The sequence below is a fragment of the Aulonocara sp. 'chitande type north' Nkhata Bay genome, linkage group LG8 (assembly GCF_057382095.1).
Source record: "Aulonocara sp. 'chitande type north' Nkhata Bay isolate Kocher_YH1m ecotype deep benthic linkage group LG8, A_spYH_male_GT1.1, whole genome shotgun sequence".
Classification (NCBI taxonomy): domain Eukaryota; kingdom Metazoa; phylum Chordata; class Actinopteri; order Cichliformes; family Cichlidae; genus Aulonocara; species Aulonocara sp. 'chitande type north' Nkhata Bay.
In genome coordinates, this window is record NC_141351.1 from 7,973,364 (window position 1) to 7,997,307 (window position 23,944).

Here is a 23,944-nt window from a genome sequence, read left to right on the forward strand (position 1 = left end):
TCTCTCTTTCTGTTCTCTATCTGTGTTTCAGTCTGCTTCTTCCAGCCTCACTTTTCCTCCTCCTCCTCCTCCTCTCTTGGCAGCTACTGAAGAAAGTGCCGAGCTGAGAGCGAGCATGTGCTAGCAGCAGTCAGTGACAGTCTGGCTGCTTCCAGGGACCTGCTGCTCAGAGGAAGAGCGAGAGAGAGCGTGTGCAAGTGTACATATAAGCAAGAGCGAGAGAGAGAGAGAGAGAGAGAGAGAGAGAGTAGAGCGTGTGGGTGTGCATGTGCAGGTATGTACACAAACATCAAATTACAGGTTAGCAGAGGGAGAGAGTGGCGAGTGCAGATGGGGGTGCAGAAAGCACAACTCTCACACACTGTTGGAGAGCAAAGTCCTCGGAAGCAACACAACGCACTTCTGCTTATTACAACAGATTTGAATAAAACCCCGTCCAGCTGGCGTGGCGGGTCTAAGGCAGTGCCAGCGCTTGTGTGCAGGTCCAGGTCCGGTTTTCATTATCGTGTGTTTAAGCTGGCCGCCTTCCTGCGTGATTTCTGACAGGAAGATTTAAATCTACATGTTTAAAATGCACAGGTGTAGAAATGAGTTAAGGTGGCGTGACTGTGCTATTTGCCTTGCCATCCTTTCTTTTTCTTTTTTTCCCCCAAGAGGGGTGTGGAGGAAAGTTTCCCTTCCCTATCTTATCTTCTTGTCTCCACCCTACTCCTCCTCATGAAGTCCACTTTCACTTCTTGTCAAAGCTCATTACGTCCTCTCATCTTCTCTTCATCGTCTGCGCTCCTTGCTCGTTTCTTTCTCTCTCCTTTTCTTCTTTATGTTGCCTCTATTTTTGCCTCCTTTTATGCTACAGACCTCCAGTCTGTCTCGCTCCAGGCAAAAACTCCCAGCTGCGCTTTCCTTCCTGCTGTAGTTCCCACACACGACTCCTTCACCTCTCTTGCCCTGAACCACACTGATACAAACGTTCATAAAAGGCAGCGCAGGAGGGAAAAAAGAAGTTGTTGCACAACTTGAAATGAGGAAATGAAAAGAAATCAAATACCTCACTGTGTTAGGACACTTTTCCTTATTCTTTGTCTTCCTGATTCCTGACTCACAAAGTCTGCTTGTCGCTCACGTCAACCGTAAAAGCCCTAGGCAGCTTTATAGTGAAGCAATGTAAACCTCACAGGGCTTTTCCCAGCCTGCATCGGCACTGTTGTGGTATTTTGGAACATCTGTCGTCTGCTTGGCTGTATGTGTTTGTGTGTGTGTGGAATTCTGGCAAAGTGATGTGTTGATGTCTGGGAGCAGCTCTCCAGGGTGTTTTACCCTCTCAGAAGAGAAAGCAGGGCGAGAGAAGCTGTTGCTGATGTTGGAAATCAGTGACAGGAAGCTTTAACCTGCCAATTAGCCAGACTGTAGATGAGCTTTGCCACTACAACCACAGTTTCCTTTTTTTTTTGGTCTTTTTTACGAGTCAAAGAAAAGGGGATGCTGTTGTCTAAAAGCAGACACAATACTATGCAAAAGTTTTGTGCCACCATTTCTAGAACCACTCATTCCTTTATGTTTTGCAAGGAAAATGAGAAATAGGTGCAACACAAACTTGCATGGGAATACAATATCTAAGGGAAAAATATAGTTTGTACAATTCTAACATTGAAAGCCAAGATTTGGCATGACTACATTTATTCTTCAACACAGCCTAAAGTCTCTCAGGCAAGCGTTCTTGTATTTTATGTCATGTTTCTTTTCTTTTCTTCACTGGTGATGTGCTTGGCATCATTGTCATGCTGAAAAACGAAGCCATTGCCAGTCAAATGGTATTGCATGGTGGATCAAAATCTGATGGTACTTTTCCGATTCTATAATTCCATCAATTTTAACATCTCCACCACTGCCTGAGATAGAGCCCCAAACCACAACAGAGCCTCCGTCGTGTCTTAGAGATGGCTGCAGACACTCTGTTCTTGTGTAATTTGGCATCCCTCAGCCTTTTCTCCCCGTTTTCCTTCCTTAAAAATGGCTTCTTGACAGCCACCCTTCCACTGAGACCATTTCTGCTGAGTCTTCAATGAACAGTAGATGGATCAGCTGAAGGACCAGATGCATCTCTCAGGGCCTGTGTCAGGCATTTGCTGGATTTGTTTTTCTATTTTTTAAGAACATGACTTTCAGATACTGTTAATCTGTAGTAGATGTATGCAGTATGTAGTATGCAGAATTACAAGAAACATGAACTTGTGCTGCCAGAACAGCCCTGACCCAGGAAAGCATGGACTCCATAAGACAAATGATTCTGGGTTTATTTGTATTCATACCACAGAAACTGCCCTGAAAACTCAACATTTGTGTTTTCTGCCACTACTTCTTTTGCCCTCCATTTCTCCAGTCTCCTCAAATTTTTTAAGAACACACTTCACACCATGCTTTAAATCATCTTGTTGGTGTAATAATATTATTTTATACTGATCAAACTCTTTTTATCTTTGACAATTTTTACAGAGTCAGGAAAAAAAAAGTTTTTTTTATGTTACTCTGAAGATGGTCAGGTACTAGGACTCAACTGAAAATGAGTGAAAAAGCAGTCAATGTCCAAATAAAACCTTCAAAAGACTTTCAGAACATTTGGAGAACTATTGCTAAAAGCAACACCTCCTAAACAAATGAGAGTGGCTCAAGACTTTTGCACAGTATTGTATTTTTACATTACGTATTTGCGTAAAGAGTACAAGGAGAGGTCACATTTTTCATAACTGAATAAATCATCTATTTAAGTTTCTCCTGGTTGTACTTAACTTTTAAGGCAACAGTCTTATTGGAAGCTTTCAAGGCAACAAAACGAAATTCAAGCCATATTTATGCTTTTATGCCAACGCATAAAAAAGACAGGAACGTTAAGTTGTAATGACTTAAAATCAAACCATCCGTGTTCATGAGCAGGCTGGAGATATTTCTGACAACACATTTGGTGGAGTTCACTCATGCACTGTTGACTTGAAGATGCTGGAGGGGGCAAAATGCTCTGCGGATGACTTGCCCTGTTTGTCCAAGCTGTGTCTGTTCGCATTTATCCCCGGGAAGCACACTAGGGAAGAAGCTCTGAGCATGCCTCCACCCCCGCTTGAACATCCATACCGGTACTTAAACTAACCCAGTTCTTCAATAACAGGAAAAGTGCGTGCAAAGATGTTTCAAAATCGAATGTATGAAGAAAACACATGAAAATAGGACATTGAGTCTTGTGTCACCAATTTCTGCAATTTAGCCAAACTGTGATGATAAGTACAGGGTGGCTTTTGTTGAGATAAAGCGATGCGATGGCTCTGATGTTTTCCTGTCTAGATGACTGTTTGGATGACCTAGAAGTATCATATCAGGAAGCTTCAAATTATCTGCAAAGAGCTGCAACAAGTCAGACAGCTAGACTTCATTTAAAACTACTTCAGCTCTCTGTCCTTCCATAGTTATATATCATTCTTTTTGCTATAGCTTAGCATAAAGTGGGGAATTACAGCGAAACAGCTCAGCTTTTTCCAAAGGTAACAAAATGCTAAGCATCCCACTATACTGTACAAAAGCGCATAATTTCTTTATATTTTGCTAGGAAAATGGGAAATAGATACAAACACAAATGGAAATAGAGTATAGTCATTTCCTGGGAGGACGACTCTAAGTTGCACCCACTCAAAAAACAAAAACAAGAATAGCACAGAGAACAATCCCACCCCAACCTCCATAAAGTTATTTCTCATTGTTACACATTGTGAGCTTTTAGAGGTGCTGATTAGGCAAATTTCAATACTGTTGCACAGAGCCAGGCAATCCATTTACATAATTTACACTCTACAATGCTAGGCTAGCACACCACCATCACAGTGTTGATATTTCCCAATGTGTATTTTTTTCTTTTTGCATATAAAAGAAGTATATTATGAATAAATGGGCCAAACAACAGACATTAGTTTGCAAACATTAAAGTGGAATAAGACGAAAGCTGAAAGCGAGGGACAAAGGGCAAAAAAAATAATACAGCATATGAAATGCAGAAGAGACAGTGCAGTGACACTGAAAATCCTTCCAGCACAGTGAGTTCATCGCATATTCAAAAGGACATATTCAATTTGCTGTTTCAAAATAACTTCATAAAAGGAACACAAAGGAACAATGTTCACGTTTGAATCTCTTTCTACATCTGACTCACTTTTTTCTTTCAGACGCTGCACGCTGAGCTTTGAGCTGCCAGTCAAATTTTGATAAAACACACAGCCGATTGTGGGCAAATCTTCAATAAAGCCTCCTGGAGAAGGAATGAGTGAAAGAAAAGAAGAAAAAATCAAAACCAGACTTTTCAATATCAGAAAACACAAATATAAGACTTCACAGATCGATATCGGGAAGACATTTTTCAGCATTCTTAATTCAGATCACAAATAGATTAATCAGTGCAGGGCTCCTTCTTCTTGACCTCTCAGTGGTCAGTCCACATGAACTGAACTGGCAGCTACAGGAAAAAACATCCTCCATGTCTAGGCCACAAATGCACAATGTGGTAGTTTTATGAAAGGGACAGGGCTGGCAGAAGAAGAAGAGGGCGAGAGAGGATGAAGAAGATCAACAGAGGGAGAAAAGCAAGAAAATCAGAAAAGACAAATTTCTCACCAGATGCATCCTAAACAGAGTAGCAGAACTCATTTCTTGCTTCTGTTTCCGTCCCATTTTACTTTCCCATCAATCAAGCTCTTTTGGAAAACTTTAGACTGACTTCGGTTAAAAAGGAGGTGAAACCGAGCTGTCGCATTCCTGCAAAATTGATCGAGTCTTTTATAGCTGCATGTGCTGACCAATGCTGACCAGTATATCTGTGTTGTCCAGAAACCTAGACTACAAAGCTACAGTAGCTGTGATCTATAATATACCCCATTTTATTGTCTGTTTTGCTCTACATGGAACCATAATTTACACATCGTGTTCAATGCAACTTGAAACTAGCAAATGAAAGCACAACATAATTAGAGAAACATGAACAGTGGGTGCATTTTTTCATAAACTTCAAGACAATTAGAAAGAAGAGGAGTCGCCCCCTGCTGGACAACAAATGCACGTTTATGCCACTTCCACTTTGGCCTTACTTTTCAGATCTGGAAGCCTTGTCTGTTCACCTGCTGTAATATAAATTAATACAAATATCTAGTCATCACATGACAGCAACTTTTTGCATTTACGCATGTAGACATGGTCAAGACAACATACTGAAATTCAAACCGAGCATCAGACTGGAGAGGAAAGGTGATTTAAGTGAATATAAACGTGGCATGGTTGTGTGTGCCAGACAGGCTGCTCTGAGTGTTTCAGAAACTACTGATCTACTGGGAGTTTCCAACACAACCATCTCTCAGGTTTACAGAGGATGCTTCAAGAAAGAGAAAATATCCATTTAGCGACACTTGATGTCCTGTTGATGCAGGATCAGAGGACAATAGCCAGACTTCTTCAAGCTGATAGGACAGCAACAGTAACTCAAAAAAACACTTGTTACAACCAAGGTAAGAAGAGCGTCCCTGAATACACGACATAATGAGCTACAGCAGCAGAAGACTACACCAAATATCACTGATGTTACCACAGAAGAGGAAGCTGAGACTCTGATGAGTCTTGATTTCTGCTGTGACATTCAGATGGTGGGGTCAGAACTTCATCCTGCCTCGTATCAATATTTTCCTGGCAAATTTTTGGCCCCTCTTGGTCCAATATCCTCCATATTGTTGCTGAACACGGTCATCTCTTTATGATCACAGAGTAGCCATCTTCTCCAGGCTGTTTCCAGCAGGATAACATGTCATGTCAGTTCACATCATCTCAAACTGGTTTCTTGAATGTGACAGTCAGTTCCCTGTACTTAAATGGCTTCCACACTTACCAGATCCAGTCCAACAGAGCACCTTTAGGATGTGGTGGAACAGGAGTTTTACATCAAAGATATTTAGCTAAGAAATCTGCAGCACCTTCATGATGCTGTCATGTTGATATGGACAAAAATCTCAGAGGAATGTTTCCAGCACCCTGTTGAATTACAGCAGTTCTGAAGGCAAAACGGGTCCAACCCAGTACTAGCAAGGTGTATTTAATAAAATGCCCTATGAGTGTATATTCTCATTTTCCAAAAAGCAAGCCACACGTGACATGGGCGAGGGTGGTGGTCATATTGCCATGACAACAAGAAGCAACAGCCAGGCGTGATTAGTGATTAGTGAATGGTCAAATAATTGTAAAATATAGGAACCCAGGGTTTGAACATATTTTATATCTGTATTTTGAACATCGTCCCATTTAAAAACAAAAACAAATGCAGTACTATGAATGTTTTCCAGGTGAGAGTGTTTAAAAATTTCCAGCATTTAAACTATATCACGTATTCTTTCTTGTTTATGACTGCTGCCTTTCACCACACCATGAGGTTTGGCTGCTTTGAAGAACTACAGACTTTGACATGGTTGGACAGGGCATCATTTGTCCTCATTCTAGTCTAGTATACCAAACTATTTTTACCATAAAGACTGGAAAAAAACAAACAAACCCTCAAACAAAACACCAGCAGTTTTCTAGTAATTCCCCAACCAAGGTACAGATCACCAAGCTGATGTGTTAAGTAGTGAGCATTATTGGTTCATTGAGCACATTTTGTTACCTTTGGAGAGAGCTTCCAAATTCACACAGCTTTTATGAAAAGTTCAGCTATTTGGTTGCTGTAGCTTAATATTTTTAGAATAGCAATGGACAATATTAATCTTCTCATGGAACATTTGGCAACAATGAATTTCCAAAAATGTGGAACTATTCTTGTAAGTTCGATTTGCAGAATTTTTGGCATTTGTCTGGGACAGAGTGGATAGAAAAAGGATGAAAAAGATGAGTTATTTCTTACTGCAGACACAAGACACCAACAGAACATAAAATAAGGTATTCATGAAGCTAGCAGGAGCAGAAGAGAGGGGATAAGATCAAGTAATCAGCACAAATCTCACCAGCAGGACCACCTGAGTCTGAAGAGACAAGAAACAGCCAATCAGCAGCGATTGCTGTGGTCGATGTCCTCAAAGAGTCCTCTCCTCTCGTAACACAAAGCTGCTGTCTGGCAGAGGTCCTCACATGAATACTGAGACACGCATAGACAGGTACAGATGGAGGATGAAAAACTGTGTTTGCATGAGGGAGGGGTAGCTAAACAATAGAGCTAAATATGACAAATGCACTCAGCAGCAGCTGATGTTGTCCTCCCAGGTTACCATAGGTTGCTGAGGTTGCTCGTGGTCATTCACTCCTGCTTGGGTGGATGAAGCTGAAAGAGGATGGATGACAAAAGACAAAGAAAAGTGGGTAAAAGCATACATGTGTATGTCTGCCTGGGTGTGTGTGCAGAAAAAGCACAGCTAATCGCTTATTTTGGCAAGTCCTGAGCAATGGCAGACTGTGAGAGGAAAGTGTAGGAAACGTCTCGCAGATACACACCCTCACACACCAACCTTGAGTATTTGTGGTTTTTTTTTAAAGAAAAAACATTCTGGCCTGTGTGTCTAAAGGAGAACATTGCCCAAATGTTCCAGAGCCGAGCTCCAAACTTTGCAGGAGGAGAATGTGAAGAATGCTCTGACTCTTCTCTTCATAATGTGCAGAAATTGGACATGATAGAATCTGAGTATCAGGTTAGATTAGCTTAGAAGGTCATCCTGACCTGCACTGTTTAACCCCTTTTTATGAACATTGTCAGCAGCAGCTGTGCAAACTCACATATGTGTGCAGAAGGTTATCTGATGAAATGGCTAATTACTGGAAGGGGTAGCCAAATGTTACTGGAAACGGCCTTGATTGTATGTGTGTGTGTGTTTACCTTCAGAACACCATTCTTCCTGTGAAGTCTGATCACGGCTAGTAGGGTCAGGTACTTGATTTTGGACGTCACTGCCTTCCATATTTTCATCTTCAGTCCTCCTCTCTTCTCTCAGATTGTTCCGTGTATTCCTGAGAGTGTCAGAGCAAAACAATACCAGTGTTTACTTGAGATATGGGTTTGCCAATTTCATGCACGTCAAGCTCCTGATAGACAAGACATGGGTCAGTGATCCTATTGGATGAAGATTTGTCACAGAGGCCGATATCTGTGAGGATGTTTGTTGTTAGATTTGATTCAAACCAGAGCTGTTACTGCTCTCGATCTCTGTGGTGAAGCATTTGAGTACTCTGTGTGCTCCTTCTGTGTGTGTGTGTGTCTGTGTGTGCGTTTGTGCGTGCGCTGCTTTAGTGGATGAGTTAAAACTGACATAATGACTTCAACATATGCAAGATTTCAACTTCACAACTTTACAAGCTAATAAGTGCCGGCAGAGCATTTTTATTGTGATAAGCAGTTGACATTAGTGGTAAAATGAGGCTAAAGATACTTTAAAAGTTAATTGGTACCATCTGTGACGCAGTTACATACATGAAAAACTGCTATATTGTGAAGTTACGATGTTTACACTTGCTGTGTCAGATATAAAAGATGAATTCTCAAAGTTACAATAACTGAGTGACAATTTAGGGAGCCAGTGTTTGATTTATGGCTGCACAGTAAAAATGCCCTAAAGAGTTGTTTTGAATTCGGTTGTTCAAAGGATGGTGCCTTATGTCAGTAGTTGTCACTTCTGTACATGTTTATAATCATTGCTGAGGTGGGAACTACATTTTAAAAATCCAACTCTATTAATTAGGGCTATAAAGGTTTAGTCAGCTAGGATGACTCGAATGGAAGAAAACTGTTTCCTAGGTCTCAGTCTGTGCAGCTATATGCATAGTATGACCTGCACTGTGGTTGAATGAGGTATGGTGTGTTACATTACTTCCTCGTTGAGCTTGCTGGGCTGGAATAATGGAAAAATCCTGGTCATACTGCTGGGTTAAAACCTGGTAAGCAAACATGTAAGCTGCTTTGTGAACCTGCCCTTACAACCAGAGTATGCTAAAGGACACTTGCGTGTTGTCTAGTGCTCTGTGGGTTGCTGATTAAACCACCCACAGAATTTGAAGCCAAAGTGGCAGCAGCAGAGAGTGGTGAAGTGCCATCCATATAAAGAGTATAACTGACAAGAAGCTGCTTGAATGAGTGCTAAAACTCAGAACTGAGTTATTATTTTCCACTTCAAGTTCTGTTGTATCAAAGTTAATGGGGTTTTATTATTATTATTATTATTAATTTCTCTGTCTGAAATAAGGTCTGTCTTTAATAAAAATGTAGGAGATTTTCCAATTTTGTTCTATAATATAAAATCTATAAAAACAAAACAAACACAATTTTAAATCTTTTACACTTCCCAAACCTGTAGTTTGCTAAAAAAGAAAAAAAAGAAAAAAAAAGAAGTGGCTAAATGAGGTTATGGATGTTATTAGGCCTATTAAACATCATCACAGTCATTGACTATATATAAAAGATGGCCTCATGGTAAGTTATTACTTAATGTTATAGTAGCAAGCTGCTACAAAAATTTCACAATGCACATACGCAAATAATTATTAGTAATTACTGCTATAATGAGCATTTCCTCTGTCACCGTGTTGGTTTTCTACATGTGATTAGAAAGGGCGGGTGTAACTGTGGAACTCCACGCTCATTGGCCCTGGTATATGTGTCTGTGCATGCTTTGTAAACACAGTACCATTTTCTCGCTTGTCAATCACAACGATTGACAGGCAAGAAGCTAGTACTGTGTTTACAAAGCAAGTTTTTTTGGTTTTGTTTTGTTTTTTTATTCAATGTGACCCAAAATTAGTGACTGAACCTTTCTAGAAAATTGTCCAAAATAGTCCATTTTCCCATTGATTCTGTTTTTTGCAACCACATCTAATAGTTGGTCTTCAGACAGACCTGGAAGTTACATCCAGGTTTTATATTGTCGGTGGTCACTACTTATCACTAAAAGTGGCCTCACTCCTAACCCCCCCACCCCCACCCCTTGGATCTTATGAAGGTGGGAAAAAAGGCTGTGAGCTTGTTTGTTTCTACTATTGGAGCAACTGCAAGTTTTACTGCATCCAAGATTTTTTATCTCCAGATGTGCTTATTTATAGCCTAATATTGGTGATAATTCATAAAGATGATCTTGTTGTAAATGTCACAAACTTCACATAAAGCTTATTCTAAATTTAAAAACCTACAAAAAAGTCTCCTTTTTTATATGAAACAATGACTAATGAAAAAAACATCATCCCTGCAGCACTCTATTTACACTTTGGCTCTGTCACTCTCTTCCTCACACAGACATTAAATGTACACTCTCCATAAGTTAAACAATACTGTTGTCATGATTTTGCTCCTCGTGAGGTTTATGCAGACATTTATTTATATTTCTAAGCATGTGCTGACTCTGTCTTTAACTTTAACTGTGCTTTTTCCATCCCCTGAAATTAAATTATTCCTGACAGCTCTCTCCTTCATGGTCCATGTTACCCAGCATGTGACAGAAATACAGAGAGCAAAGATGTGAGCCAAGCCAGAGTTTACGACCTTTAACCAAAATGAAGTTTTTATTAAAGACTCAAATGTTTGTGGAACAGTGAGGGAAGTTTATTTTGGAGAACATGTTCAATCATGACGTACATTTCTTACATTTCATACTTATATTAGATTTGGTACAAACCCTGCACTGTTGATATTATCACTTATTGGACTTGTCTTCTGTTTGATACTGGCAGCTTTAATTTGCCACTCTTCTAGTTGTTGATACTCTTGAATGATCTAATCTCAAAAGACTGCCATGTTTGCAAGCCTCATCTTGAAACTTGGCATGTATAATAAAAATTGTGCTTCAAATTATTATGTGTGCAATCACTTTTAGCATTTATTGCCTCTAATGAACAAGGAGTGACGTTTTGGCTCAATTTTATTTTCTCTCTACTGACCTCTTACCCTGTGTGTATTAAACACATTTCTGTCAAGACCACTAGTCACAATAAAAATGTTATTTCCATCTACAGCTGTTTATATCTGGATGTACGGCCCTCTGCTGGGACCTTCCACCATACCATGCACAAGCATGGAAAGATGCAGAAATGAGCAGGGGCATGGGAATGCACGGTAGACCTGACATTGATTAAGTTGGATACAGCATGAACAGCATGAAATGGAGGAGGTGGGTTGCAAGGTAGATTGCAGAGGATGCAAGCCAAAATAACTCAAATAGCAGATCCAGAACCATCATCCAAAAATGCTCTCTGTAATTCTTTATGTGTTTTTTTTTAATAATTAATGAAGACACAAGCCAGTTTACCTACCTATGATAAGTTCCTGGGTCAGCGATATTCCACGTCACCTCTTGCCCAAAAAACCCCACATGATTGCCGTCCTCTGTCCATAGTCCAGCAGAACCATCAACTGATGCTGTCAGGACAAACAGTCTGTCAAACACTTCAAGGACTTCCACACATATCAAAGCCCTTTTGTGAGCCCTCCAAGATTGCAGCAGCAGTGGAGGTTGTTCACAAGTTGCCTGTATGAAGAAAAATATGTCAAGTATATGGGGATATGAGGTGCAGTGCACCAGGTGCAATCTTATTCCCAGCACACCTCAGGTTGGATGTCCACTGCAAAGGAAGAAATGTCCCAAATCTGAAGTGAGCCTGTTGTGTCACCTGAGACCAGAAAGGTGTTTTTAGACTGATCTGAGTTCAGGCTAAGCACACGCTCACCTGGCTGCTCTGGAGCGTAGAAATGACCTGGAGGGAAAAAACACAGAAAAAATAGACTTGTGCTCATAAACTCATCCAAGCATAAAGTACTAAGTACAATCTAAAAGAAATTTTCTTGTAACAATAGGCTTGGATATATCTTTATAGGCAGTTAAAAAGTCTGCTGGTTCACTCAAAAGTGCATGCAAGCAAATCTATTTATATTCTGCTTTTGTACCATTTTCAAGAATTCTTTCTTCACTTCAATAACAAAAGTACTTCTGAGACAAACTGCAAACTCTTCAACAGATTTTAGTTGTCACCTGCATTCCTCTTATGTCATGATTTCAAATCCCCCTCTCTGCTGGAAGCATGCACAGACACATAGATACATATATAAATCTATACAGACATACAGTTCACTCAAATGCACTCATGCAAGCCTGTACCCATATGCAGTGGTTACAGTGCATGAATCCCACACCACTAAACACAGATGGGATCTGGAAAGAGACATAGTTGTGGGCTGCCAGGAATGGTACCGGCTGGCAGCCAAGTCGACAGTTCAGCCTAACTGTCACTGCTTGCAAGGGCTGTTTGTAAATCCTTCTTATGGGAGGAGGAGAATTAGAAGTGACGGATGATTAAGAGTTTTTATCTTAGATTAATGTTTTCTACTGCAGCATCTTTTTTTTTTTAAAGGACCTCACATCAATCTCTTCTTTAAGCTTTTTCTTGTGCATCCCACTCACCATAACTGTGATTGTCATCAGTGATGCTCCAAAAGCACAGCCAACCACCCTGGGATGACACTAGGACACCCTTGTTTCTTAATTGTTTCCTGCCAGCTCGATGCTGAAGGAACAAGATGCTATCCACGGGGAGAGCTGACCTGGACGCACACAAGCAGAAAGAAAACCACAATCATGAATATGTCACTATCAGCTAAGGATGCAAGATACTTGACTTCATTTATTCATCATTTAATTAACTGTCAGGAAAATTTATGAGAAATTAGTTTGATTATGTCTTCGTTACTTTAATTACTTATTCTTTTATACCTTTATCATTCATGCATGATGATAAAAGGAATACCTTTTTTGAGTTCTGACATTTTACATCTATTTGATATTTCAATAATAATCTGCATGTTATTTAAACATTTGTTAATCTAAGCTTTTATTGTGTGTTATCGTCAATAAAGACTGCAGAGAGCCAAAGATAAATAATTTTTTACCACGCCAGCAACAAAATTTGATCTGGGATACAAGAAACACGATGTAAATTAGTAGATAAATCATTAGTAAACTGATCCATGCTGATTTGTTTTGTGTCAAAACCTGCAAGTCATACACATCAAGTTTAATAGTAAACCCTCACTGACTGCAAGACAGCACTCGGAGCTGCATCTCCTTACCGTGCCTGCGTCCCTCTCTGCAGGTGGAGCATCGGTCCTTGTGTCTCCATGCTCCAGATCACTACCTCTCCATCATAACTGGCTGTAGCAACAACGCTCAGAGCGGAGCACTGACACACAGCCAAGATGTCTGATTTGTGGACACCGCTGGACTTCCAGGACATGTCTGCTCTCACCTTCAAGTCCTTCAGTGCACGAGTAAAAGAAAAATAAAGCACAGCTTAGTGCACAAGCATTTTGGTTGAAATGATGATAACTATATACCTATATACCTCATTTATAAACACAGTTTATAAATGAGGTGAAATAACCTGTCTCTTCTGTAGAAGCTCTACTTACTTCCCCAGGTTGCTCATAAAAAAGTGTACCATGTTGCAGTAGACTTTTTTAAACAAATTATGGCTGTGTGAAGAATTTGAACTTACCAGGGGCGTATATAACGTATGCATATATATAAGTGCAATTTACTGATTTGTGATTGCCCCTCTAGGTTTTGGAAATGAAAAAAATATATAACGAAACAGACAAGCTAAGTTCTGCTTAAGCGAGGGACTTTACAGTGAGAAACATTATGTAACTGGGCAGAGGAAAGGAAAAAAGCAGCATTAAGAATCTGCTGCAGAAGCATAAATACTCAGTGCTACTACTGTTCGCTTTAACAGATGACTCCAGCCACAGAGCAGATGGCAGCTGAAGGTTGAAAGGTAAAATGTAACACAAGAATTTGAAGCTTGAGAATAATGTGCAAATGCAGACTGTTATATATTTATACACTGAGACCTGTGCAGCAGCATGCATAGCTGTAGGTGGATGTGGGTTTGTATTTATGCGCTGAAAAGACTTTAGAGACTTTCTTCACTACTGACAGGAAAACACAAGACTTCTGAATTATTATACTGAATATGATGGGACAAGTTAGTGTTACTATTGGAGGAAATATTTTCTGAGCCTAATTTGGACCACAGTCTTCTTAAGGCCAAGTTGTTGTTGGCATTCTTAAAAAAAACACTTAAATGTTTTCTGAGTCTGTACTAGATTAGTCACTATGGTGACAGCTGTTTGTGTAGGACTCATCACGCTGCTTTAAACATCTGGGAAAGAACTTGTAGCAAGAAAAAAAAATATGTCAAGGCTAAAACTCTGTGAGACTAATTTTATAGCATCTTAATATATCTGAGCTTCTTGGGTGGACTGCATTACCCAGAATCCCCTGTCAATCAAAAGTTTATGTAATGCATTTAATACTTTGTTATGTTGTTCTTTCTTGACCCACAGCTAATGAATTTTTTTCACTGCCTTTCCAATCTGAGAACCAGCAGCTACTGTCAGATGACTAAGAGTGTGGAGATGAAGGTCAGTGTTACAAATGCAGGTAAATTTAAAAAGCAAATATAAAAGTTAATCATTATCAAGTTACAGCAAAATAGTTCTGAGAACACATTTTAGCGTGTCTTTTGCTGCCTATGGAGGTTCTCAGTCATCCAGATCACAGTAGTTTTGAGAGCTTGAAAAGCCCTCACGTGCTTCAACTATTTTTCTTTTGTCCCTAGCTGGCGGTCGGCAGGGAAGGTCGTCCACCAAGCCAATACGTCGCTGTGGGTGCCGCAGGGTTCTCATCTTTGTCAGCGATGCACTTCCAAGACTTGCGATCTGGCCTTGACCTTTTCTTGCTTGAGGATTAGACGTCATTGTTGAAGATCGTCTTCAGTTTGCTTGATCCAAGTCTTCTTGGGAGCGTCATGCTTGATTCCCTAGTGTGTGGCCAAACCATTGCAGTCGTCGCTTCTGGATCAGCTCTTCCATCTAGGGCTGATGGTGACATTGACTACGCATTGTGCTGTTGCTGAGACGGTCACGGGGGGACACCCGGATAATCTGATGCAAACAGCGCACGTGGAAGACCTCAAGCTTGTTGAGGTCATGCTTGAGGATGACCCAGGTCTCGGATCCATAGAGAAGAATGGGCAATACTAGTGCGCGGTACAGTTGAATTTTGGTGATGAGGGTGACGTTTGTCTTACGTGCTTCATCTACCACACCTTACCTATGTTTCTATATATTCATACAAGCAGCATAAGATATAGGACATTCTGCCTTCTTCTTTCAAACTCTCAGTGCTTGTTGTTCTTTACAGGACTGTTTATCTGCACCTAACCAATGCCTGATCAAACCTGATTGGTCAATACTGCAAGCCACAACAGAAAAGTTCCAGTAGCTCACATTCTGCTGTTTGCCTACAAATTCAGCGTGTTCCTGTGACGATTAGACATTACTGCTTTTGGAAAACTTACAGTTATCCCTGTCAAAACCACAGGCCAGCTGGTTTCTTGCTGTGTTGAATATACACGTTACATATAAGTTACGTTGAATATAATAATTTTAGGTGCATTTGTGAATGCTTGTCTCTCTTTGCCGTTTGCCTTGTGATTGATTGGTGACCTGTCCAAGGTGTACCTGGCCTCTCTCATCCTATGACACCTGAGATAGGCTCTTTGACCCTGAAACAGTAAAGAAAATGGATGGATGGATGGATGGATGGGTGTTGACTGTATAAATGGCATCCATGGAGCTTTTTTTTAGATAAAAGACAGAGCCGAAAAGGATAGTAAAACCCAGAGTACCAAGTCAATCTTAATTTTAGGATATTTTAGGATGGAAAGATAAACTATAATCCTCCCTGAAAATACGTTTTCTTTCTTCTCTGCAAAACTAGAGCGGGAAGAAAAACATTGTTTTCCAGCCTGGTGTTCAGTAACCCTTAAAACTGTATTTATGTGTGGATTATAACTTTAACGCACCCTTGATTTTACCTTGTCTCCTGCAATGCTGTACTGAGTGATGCACTGGTTCCACCCCACAGCCAGTAAATGGTTGTCATGGAGGCAGGTCAACCCAGTGACTTCAGAGTTGGTGACGGGCTCCAGCTTGTGTAAGTTTAGGCCATTTAGTAGATTCCACACCTGCTTGGGGAGTGGCCAACACTCTGATTTAAGTATTTTACACATTGATGCATTACAGCCAAATTTCTTTCTCTATATAATAATAAGTAATAAGATGTATTGAACCTTAATAGTGCCATTACGAGCTCCCGTGATTAGTCTTCTGTGAGAGGAGTCCAGTGCCATAGAGGAGAGCACCTCTTCTCCATGAGCATTTAAAATGTAAAGCCGCCTCCTTCCTGTCTCTACATCCCACAGAAAGACTGATGAGTCAGCATGTCCAGTCACCACCTGCCTCAGGGTGGGGTTGTACAAGGCGCAGGAGAGGTATGGACCCTGTTTAAATTCTGTCCTGAATTCCTCATCAGTCAACCAACCACCTCCTCCTCTTCTCTTTTCTGACAGATTGAGCACTGCCAGGTAATCTTTGCAGGCCACCACTAAATGAGGTTGCATCTCATCAGGAAGAGGAGGGCTAAGCAACAGGAAGGGGAAATTTCCATGTTCTGGGATGCGACCTGGTTGCAGACAGGGAAACTGCAGACGGAGAACTTTCAAACACTGATGGGTAGAAATGTCCCAAACTCTCAGTTCCTGGCAAAAGAAGACAAATGCATCATCATTAATTCGAACATAAACAAGCTCTACTAGCATATATTCACATAAAATATACAATTATGTATGCATTTATGGTAAATCCTAATTCACTCACAGCATCTCTAGAGTAGCTGAAGATCTGCCCGACATGTTGGTAAATTGCAACATCTAGTACCGTGGTGTGGTGACCCGGCAGTGTAGCCACAGGACTTGAAGTCACATATTGTGACCACAGTCTGACTTTTCGGTCAGAGCCTCCTGTAACCATCAACTGTAGGGACGCGTTGTAGTCGAAACACTTGGCTCCCTGACATGAGGCAAAAGCATTAATATCGTATAGTATACAGAAGATGGTGTTTTATGCAGGGGAAAATATAAATGAAGTGGTGGTAAATGCTTCTTTCCTTTCAAAGATACATGACTGAGATTTTTGTTTTACAATGTTCAGACAGTTATTTGGAGAGTAAACCTTGGGTTTCAAAAAAACAAACAAAAAACAAACAAACCCATTGTGAGTGACAGGAAGCATCACCACCCAGTTTTACTCCTTTCACAGCAGCCGGTGACACTGTCTGTTTCTGCATACTGCTGTGTTTGCTCTTCTAGATAAAACTGGCCAGTTATAACAGCATTTACTACACTGTAACACTGTCACACTAGGACATTTAATACTATATAAAACTCTTTCTCTCTTAAACAGAGTTTATTTTCACATGTCAACCTGCCCTCGTAGGTCTGTGTCACCCAGTCCCCAGTGCTGTGACACACAGGTCTGACTGACATTGATCCAGATCAGAAGTGGATAACTATGAAAATCACAACAAAGTCTAAAAGCCACAACATGAGAAGTTGATTTGAAGTCAGTGATGTTACCAGATCTTATAAATAAAACAATTCAACTAAAATGTAGAAGGCAAAGGGGAGGATAAGAACACATTTGATTTAATTTCTTCAGGTAAAATAAATGTATTCAAAATAAAACAGGTAATGTTAATGAGCTTATCTCCTGACATCAACGGAGTTGACCCTGGCTTGGCTCACTCTAGCATGTAGAGGCCACATTAAAATGAAAGCTATAGCAACTGTTTTCACTGCAGATGACATATTACATGTTCAGTACTACAATAATTATGAAATATTATAAATAAATAATGCTCACAAAAGTGGTCCAACCTGGTGCTGGAAAAATGTATTTTTGAAGTGGCCAATGAGTGTATTATCAATCAAACTGACCTTGTTACCTTGTTAATTACCTGGTTAAATTTCCAAATGTAAGGCTCCTGCTTCAATGACACATTCATAAAGACCACAGATGTGGTGTTACTTTCTGACGATGTCATGATGACATTGGCACTGGGTTCAAACATTACTCTGGTAATTGGTTCCTGGTGGATGCTGGGGATGTGTTGATAGGACACCATGTCGCTGTGTTCACCAAGATCCTGTGAGGAACGAGGGTGAAACAAGAAAAAACAGTGAGTCCAAATGATGTTTAAGGAAAAGTTGTAGTGTAAGCAGCAACACTTCAAAGCTTCTTGCTTCCATGCTTCTGTAACAGAATTCAGTAAATAGAGGAGGGAAAACCTACTTGGAAAAAGATCCTTTGTGGACCTTTGTCTCTCTTTGATGGTTTCTTAAAAAGTCCCTTGGATGAGTTTAGGAACCACATCAGGTGGACTCCTCCTTTTTCATCCCCCAGTAGCAGCAGAGGAGGCTGTTCTAGACTCTTGGAGTGAAAACCCTTTAGATTGAAGTGATGCATTTAGTGCTTTCCAAATGGAGACATCCAGCTAAAACAGTAACATCTCACACAAACAGTTGTCCTACCTGCACATCATACCAGTAACACAGACAAGTCGGCACACTGCGAAACCCTGGGAGCAATTATAGGACAAAGAGTTAACAATATTTCCGGGCTTCACGTGGTTTAGTTGGTTTTTGTTAGGAATAAAAGTACCATATAAGTGAATTTCCTCCAACAAACAGTTTGAAGAAATAGTAACAAAGCGCAAGTCCCTGCAGTCAGTTGCTATGGCAATCTTGTGGACGTTGCCCATGTACACCGCATCGGTGGTCCAACCCCTGAATCTCCTTGTGTTTGCCACTTCCTCTGTTGGGTCTCCAGCAAGCTGGTTTAAATAGAAAAACGTGAGTGAGTGTGCTGTAATTCCACGTGGATATTAAAGTAGCAACATGATGTCACTCACCCCTAAAGTTTTGAGGGTGTGTAGGCTGCTGTTCCAGGCGGTGATCTGACCCCCCTTACTGACGCTAATATAGCGGAGGGGAGGAGGATGGGAAAGAGCAACCACACGAACTGTTGGCTCCCGCTGCAGAGCAATAAGTATGAGACAAGTGTAATCAATTAGAGAAAGGTTACAGGAGGAAAAAAGTAATGGTTGTCGAAAATAACATATAACTCAGGGCAGAAAAATTAAGATGCTTCATCTTTCATCTATTATAGTAATGGAACACTTTATTCATTATAATTTATAGGAGCAGCTGAGTGCACTCTTTTATACTTACATTGGTTAGATTTAACAGACCCTGATGAACCCTAGAGTTATTAAAAAGGTTTGGCAAACTGCCCTGCTTAACTCCTGCAGGGTGAAATCCAAAAGTAGCGAATGATACTATAATAATATATGAGAATATCTTCACAGGCCAGGTGAAAATAATTAAAATAATGAGTTCCAAGGTCTGTTTAGCTTCTTTAGCCATTTAGTGCAGCACGGTTAGCCTGTAACCATTATGGCTGAGGCAAGAAAGTCATCACAAATCATGTGTTTCACTACTGTAACCAGTCAAAATGTCTCAAAGGCTACATTCACACTGCAGGTCTTAAAGCTCAATTCCCATTTTTTGATCAAATCCGATTTTTTTGTCTGCTTGTTCACACTACAAATAAAATGTGACAGCAAACGCGCTCTAGTGTGAACCCACTGTTAGGGTCCCTGGGTCGTTGACCCAGTGTTTTGTGTTTTTGGTTCTTTGATTTTGTTATTTCATTATATTCTAGCTTTGCTTTATGGGTTTTAGGATCATTCTTAGTTTAGGTTCTCTGGGTGGGGTTGGTTAGAGTTTTAGTGTTCTGGTTTTCTGTCTGTGTTCCATAGTTGCTGTCTTCCCTGTCTGCTGTATCCCCACATCCAGTCAGTGTTTGTGTCTGCCCTGGTCCCACGTCTCTGTTCCCTCTGTAGTGCCTGCATGTGAGTCTGTGTTATGTGTTTCCTGTTTTACTTTGAAGGTCTCTGTTTCCCTCCTGTTACTCATTCCCTGATTGCTCCCGCTGTGTATTTAAGCCCTGTGTTTCTCTGTGTCGCGATCTACCGTTTATTTTGCTGTGTGTTTTGCCAGTCCACCGGTGTTAGTTTATTTTCAGTTTTTCCCAGTTATGTTATGTTTGCGTTCAGCATTAAAGCTGTTTTGGTTTAAGTTTGTCTCCGGAGTCTGCATCTTGGGTCCTATTCCTGTTTGCACACAGCCGTCACCTAACACCCACAAAGCGGCCCGCATGCGCAAAAGAAGGCGTCACACACAACGTGCTCTGTTTAGACCCAGACCAAACAATATTGTTTGACTGATGGCCCTTAATATAAAGACTTGTTTCAGACTTTACTTTTCCCAATTTTGCTTTAAGTTATAAAGTTATTTTGTTATTTACAAATGGCCTAATAATTATCCTTATTGCGGTTTTAGAGAGGAGCGGTGCTTCACAGGATAGCTGCAGATTTCTGTCAGAATCTGCAGATTATACAGTACAAATAAAATGTTCACGTTTCTCCAACGTTGTCTTCCCAACAGTTTCACTAACATCTACGTTTGCAATGTCTTCTCCGGCGCTGATAATAACAAGACATCTGTCTTGTGTCGGTGACGTAAAAGACGGATTTAATGCGACATGACCGTTCAAACAGCAGTGGCTTTCTAAAACATCAGATATGTATCAGATTCAGTACCACATACGAAAGTGACCCAGATCACTTTTAAAAATATCGGATTTGTGCTTTTCACACTGTCATACCATGATCGGATATGGGTCGCATAGGGTCAAAAAAGTCAGATTTGATGTACTTTCGCCTGCAGTGTGAACGTAGCCAAAGAGAGCCCTAAGACACAATTTTTGGCCACAGAAGAACTCTTTAAGCTAGGCTAACAAGCTAAATAACCTATAAAAAATATGACCACCTAATACTTTTCTCTGAAGTCAGGTAATAAATTAATACAGTCCAACATTATTATATTCTCTTACCTTTGTTGGTCATCTTCCATGAACAATGGCTCTGTCTTTTTTCGTTGCTAACTCTACAGTTGCTAACTCTATAGTTGCTAACTTTATCTTTGTGCCATTGTTATTTTTACTAGAGACTGTTAGCTTAGCTGAAATGAAGAAAAAGTTTACACAGTTGTCAAGGGACATAAAACCTTTTTTAAAAAAACAAAACAAAAAACCCCAACAAGCTTTAAATAGACAAAGGCTTTGTAGTGCTGCAGTGTTGATTTTTTTTATTTATATGCGTGATAATCTTTATATTGAAAGTAGTAATTTAATTCATCAAATAAATTTTGCCTAAACTAGTTAAACTAGCTTAAAGTAAGTAAAAGTGACTTGCTGTATTGGATTTTCTTGTAAAGAAGCTTGTATATTCATCTCCTACAAATACACAGCATGCCAAAATATTTTGATACATTTTCTACTTTATTTACATGAAAGTATAAACAACCTATTAGAAAGCATCAAACGTTTAGGAAATAAATATAGCATTAACATTAGAAAAAGTAGCCTATATTAATAATAGTAGTATATTTGGTATCATATCTATTAATGTATATGTGTATGCCGCTTTTAAATTACATTTTCAAAAATAAATCTTTTAAAAAAATCTTACTTCTAATTAATTGAAAAATGTTTTCAAAAGAGACTTTTATTGAGTGCTTGTAAGTTGTCATTGATTTTAATATATTTATACTGTACAAATCATTTATTAATGGTTAATTCCATTTCCTCTGTATTTCTTTTTACTGGGTAGTAAAATATAAATGTTCCATTTTGTAATATACCATTAAACTCTTAAAAAGTGATTACATATTGTTTTAAGTTTTATGTCCTTTTCCAAATACTAACTTGGAGTCACTGACCATTTACTCTCTATAACTGTTTCTCCTTTAGAGATACAAAATACTCTAATCCATTTGAGTTTCTTTTCCCCAAGTTTGTTTAAGTCATATTATAATGTTGTTCATTTTAGTATTTGGATAGCAATTTTGCTTTGAGACAGTTTTTTTTTCTGCTGCACTCAGCTTTTGGGAGGTTTTTGAAACTTGAATTCTCTAAATGTTAATTTTGACTAGGTAGTTGCCTAATTCTGGTAAGTAATTAAAAAAAAACTGTCTAAAAATCAGACCATCTGACCACGATGCACCAGAGTTACCTTGTTATGAGAGCAGTGTCTAATCTGAGGCTGGGCCTCCAGCAGAGCAGCTGTGGGATTGGAGGCCCGCTGTCGCTCAGTGTACTCCAAAAGCAAGTAGGAACACAGCTGCTGCCATTTTATTTGTCCAGTGCAGCTGATATCTACCTAGACATGAAGAATGTAAGAGTCAAGTCAGCAATACACCACTGTTGTCTTTTAATAGGACAGTCACTTCAAACCAGTAATAGACTGACAGGATGCTGTTTTATAAACTTTTTTTTAAATCGTGGATTACAATATAACCCGCATCCAGTTTTGTCAAGACTTATAAAAAAACTTTATTACTTTTTACCTCATAAAAGAATCTCTTGCACCACGTGTCCTCAATATTTGGGCCGATGACAGACTTCAGAACATCCCAAAACTCCTCAAACGTCAATCCACGTTCTTCACTTGTACCTCTATTGCTTCCCTTCAGCTTGTGTTCCTGTGTCTCAAGTCCAGCCTTTGAACAGGTAAAAGCATTTCTCAGAAGCTGTAGGTGCTCTGGGCTCAGTTTCTCTGCAGGACTGACACCGTAGGCCGGATCACTGCAGAAAGCAGCACATCAATGATCAGTGAAACGAAAGAGCAGAAGTAGAATAAAATGTGGAGGACATTGCCAATAAGGCAGCACCCCAGCTTAACTGAGCATAAAAACATGATCATTTCTTAAGCATTAAAGAACTGTTAAGTTCAGTGTCTAACCCCTATTTTATTTTTTATTTCTGATTCTTTATTGAAGCCATTACATCACTGACAGCTAGTAAAAAGCTCACTGCAGAATGAGTGCAGCACTCCCATGTGGTAGTTTTGATATAACACACTTTTTTTTTTCAAATAAAGGGAATAAGTAATGAAAGAATATGTAAAGTTAGGGGGATGTGTTTTTAAGAAAAGCGCTCCCTGCCACCAGCACCTCCGGTGTGGGCCTGTTGCTAAGGGAAACTAACAATAAGTCACATGTCTTACCATTGTGAGGTATTTTCCTGGTCCATTGGGGCATGCATGAGTGGTCCTTTACATCATACACATTACTTACAATCAGCAAATGGAACAATAAAATAATTAAGTAATAAAGAAGCTGTTGTCTCTGAGTTTAAACTGTGTGGAGTGGATGGAAGAGAAATGAATGGAGAAATGTGTGAATTTAAGAAGTTATTTGAACGTTTGATACCAGTGTTCAGCTTCTATTGACTTTTCATGAATTGTTTAAGGTGGAAAAATGGAATGAAGTACAAATAATGAAAGTTAAAATGGTTTTTTTTTTTTTTTTTTTAGCTTATTAGAAAATATAGGACAGAATCAGATATAAGAATGTGTTAGCAGGCACTACTATCCAGAGGTGACAAAAATCTATATCAATGTGCAAAGTTTATAAAACAGATTTTCTACATAAAGCAATCCCTAATTAAAAATAATATTTTATGTTTGCCAAGACCAAACAAGGGGAAAAAAACTTACCAAAACCTGCTGTGTGGCACCTCTTTCTCATAAAGTGTCCACAAATTTTTTTTGTTTCTAAAAGTATCCATAGTGATAGCCCGATTCTACCTTTATCACAGTCTGAACTCCTCCTTAAACTCTTCTTTTATGGTGAGCATGAAAAAAGAAATGAAGAGAGAAGCCAAGACTTCTGTATAAATGAGTTGAGTCGACTCCGCGATCCTGGCTGTGCCTTGAGCCTAACCATGCACAGCCGTTGTTTCTGTCCACTCCTCTCGCTTTTCATGCAGTCCTCAAACAAAGCCTGTTGTCTTCAGACAGGGAAGGAATGTCCACATCCACAGAAGCTATCGGTCGCAAATGTTTGACCACACCGACAAAAGATAGTCAACACATCTCTGAAGAGA

At 39.7% G+C, this 23,944-nt stretch overlaps 1 protein-coding gene across 5 annotated transcripts; it reads right to left on the bottom strand.

Annotated features, from left to right (window-relative positions):
• Positions 1–211: 211 nt before the first annotated feature.
• On the bottom strand, positions 212–23,658 carry LOC147323048 (cilia- and flagella-associated protein 337). 5 transcript variants are annotated; one of them, XM_086303151.1, is made up of 19 exons: positions 23,556–23,657; positions 22,405–22,642; positions 22,071–22,217; positions 18,846–18,968; positions 18,596–18,767; positions 18,466–18,512; positions 18,227–18,379; positions 17,892–18,080; positions 16,754–16,945; positions 16,168–16,635; positions 15,901–16,062; positions 13,103–13,287; positions 12,438–12,577; positions 11,585–11,733; positions 11,293–11,507; positions 7,877–8,007; positions 7,275–7,327; positions 7,014–7,144; positions 4,150–4,288 (listed from the first exon to the last, which is right to left on the bottom strand). In XM_086303151.1, the coding sequence occupies exons 1-18, from the start codon at positions 23,624–23,626 to the stop codon at positions 7,055–7,057; spliced, it is 2,925 nt and encodes a 974-aa protein (XP_086159277.1). In that variant the 5' UTR covers positions 23,627–23,657; the 3' UTR covers positions 4,150–4,288; positions 7,014–7,054. The 5 variants fall into 5 exon arrangements, with proteins under 5 accessions (XP_086159279.1, XP_086159280.1, XP_086159277.1 ...); XM_086303150.1 differs by lacking the exon at positions 4,150–4,288 and having other exon boundaries at positions 6,639–7,144; positions 23,556–23,658; XM_086303152.1 differs by lacking the exon at positions 4,150–4,288 and having other exon boundaries at positions 6,639–7,144; positions 15,913–16,062; positions 23,556–23,654.
• Between the last annotated feature and the right edge of the window lie 286 nt (positions 23,659–23,944).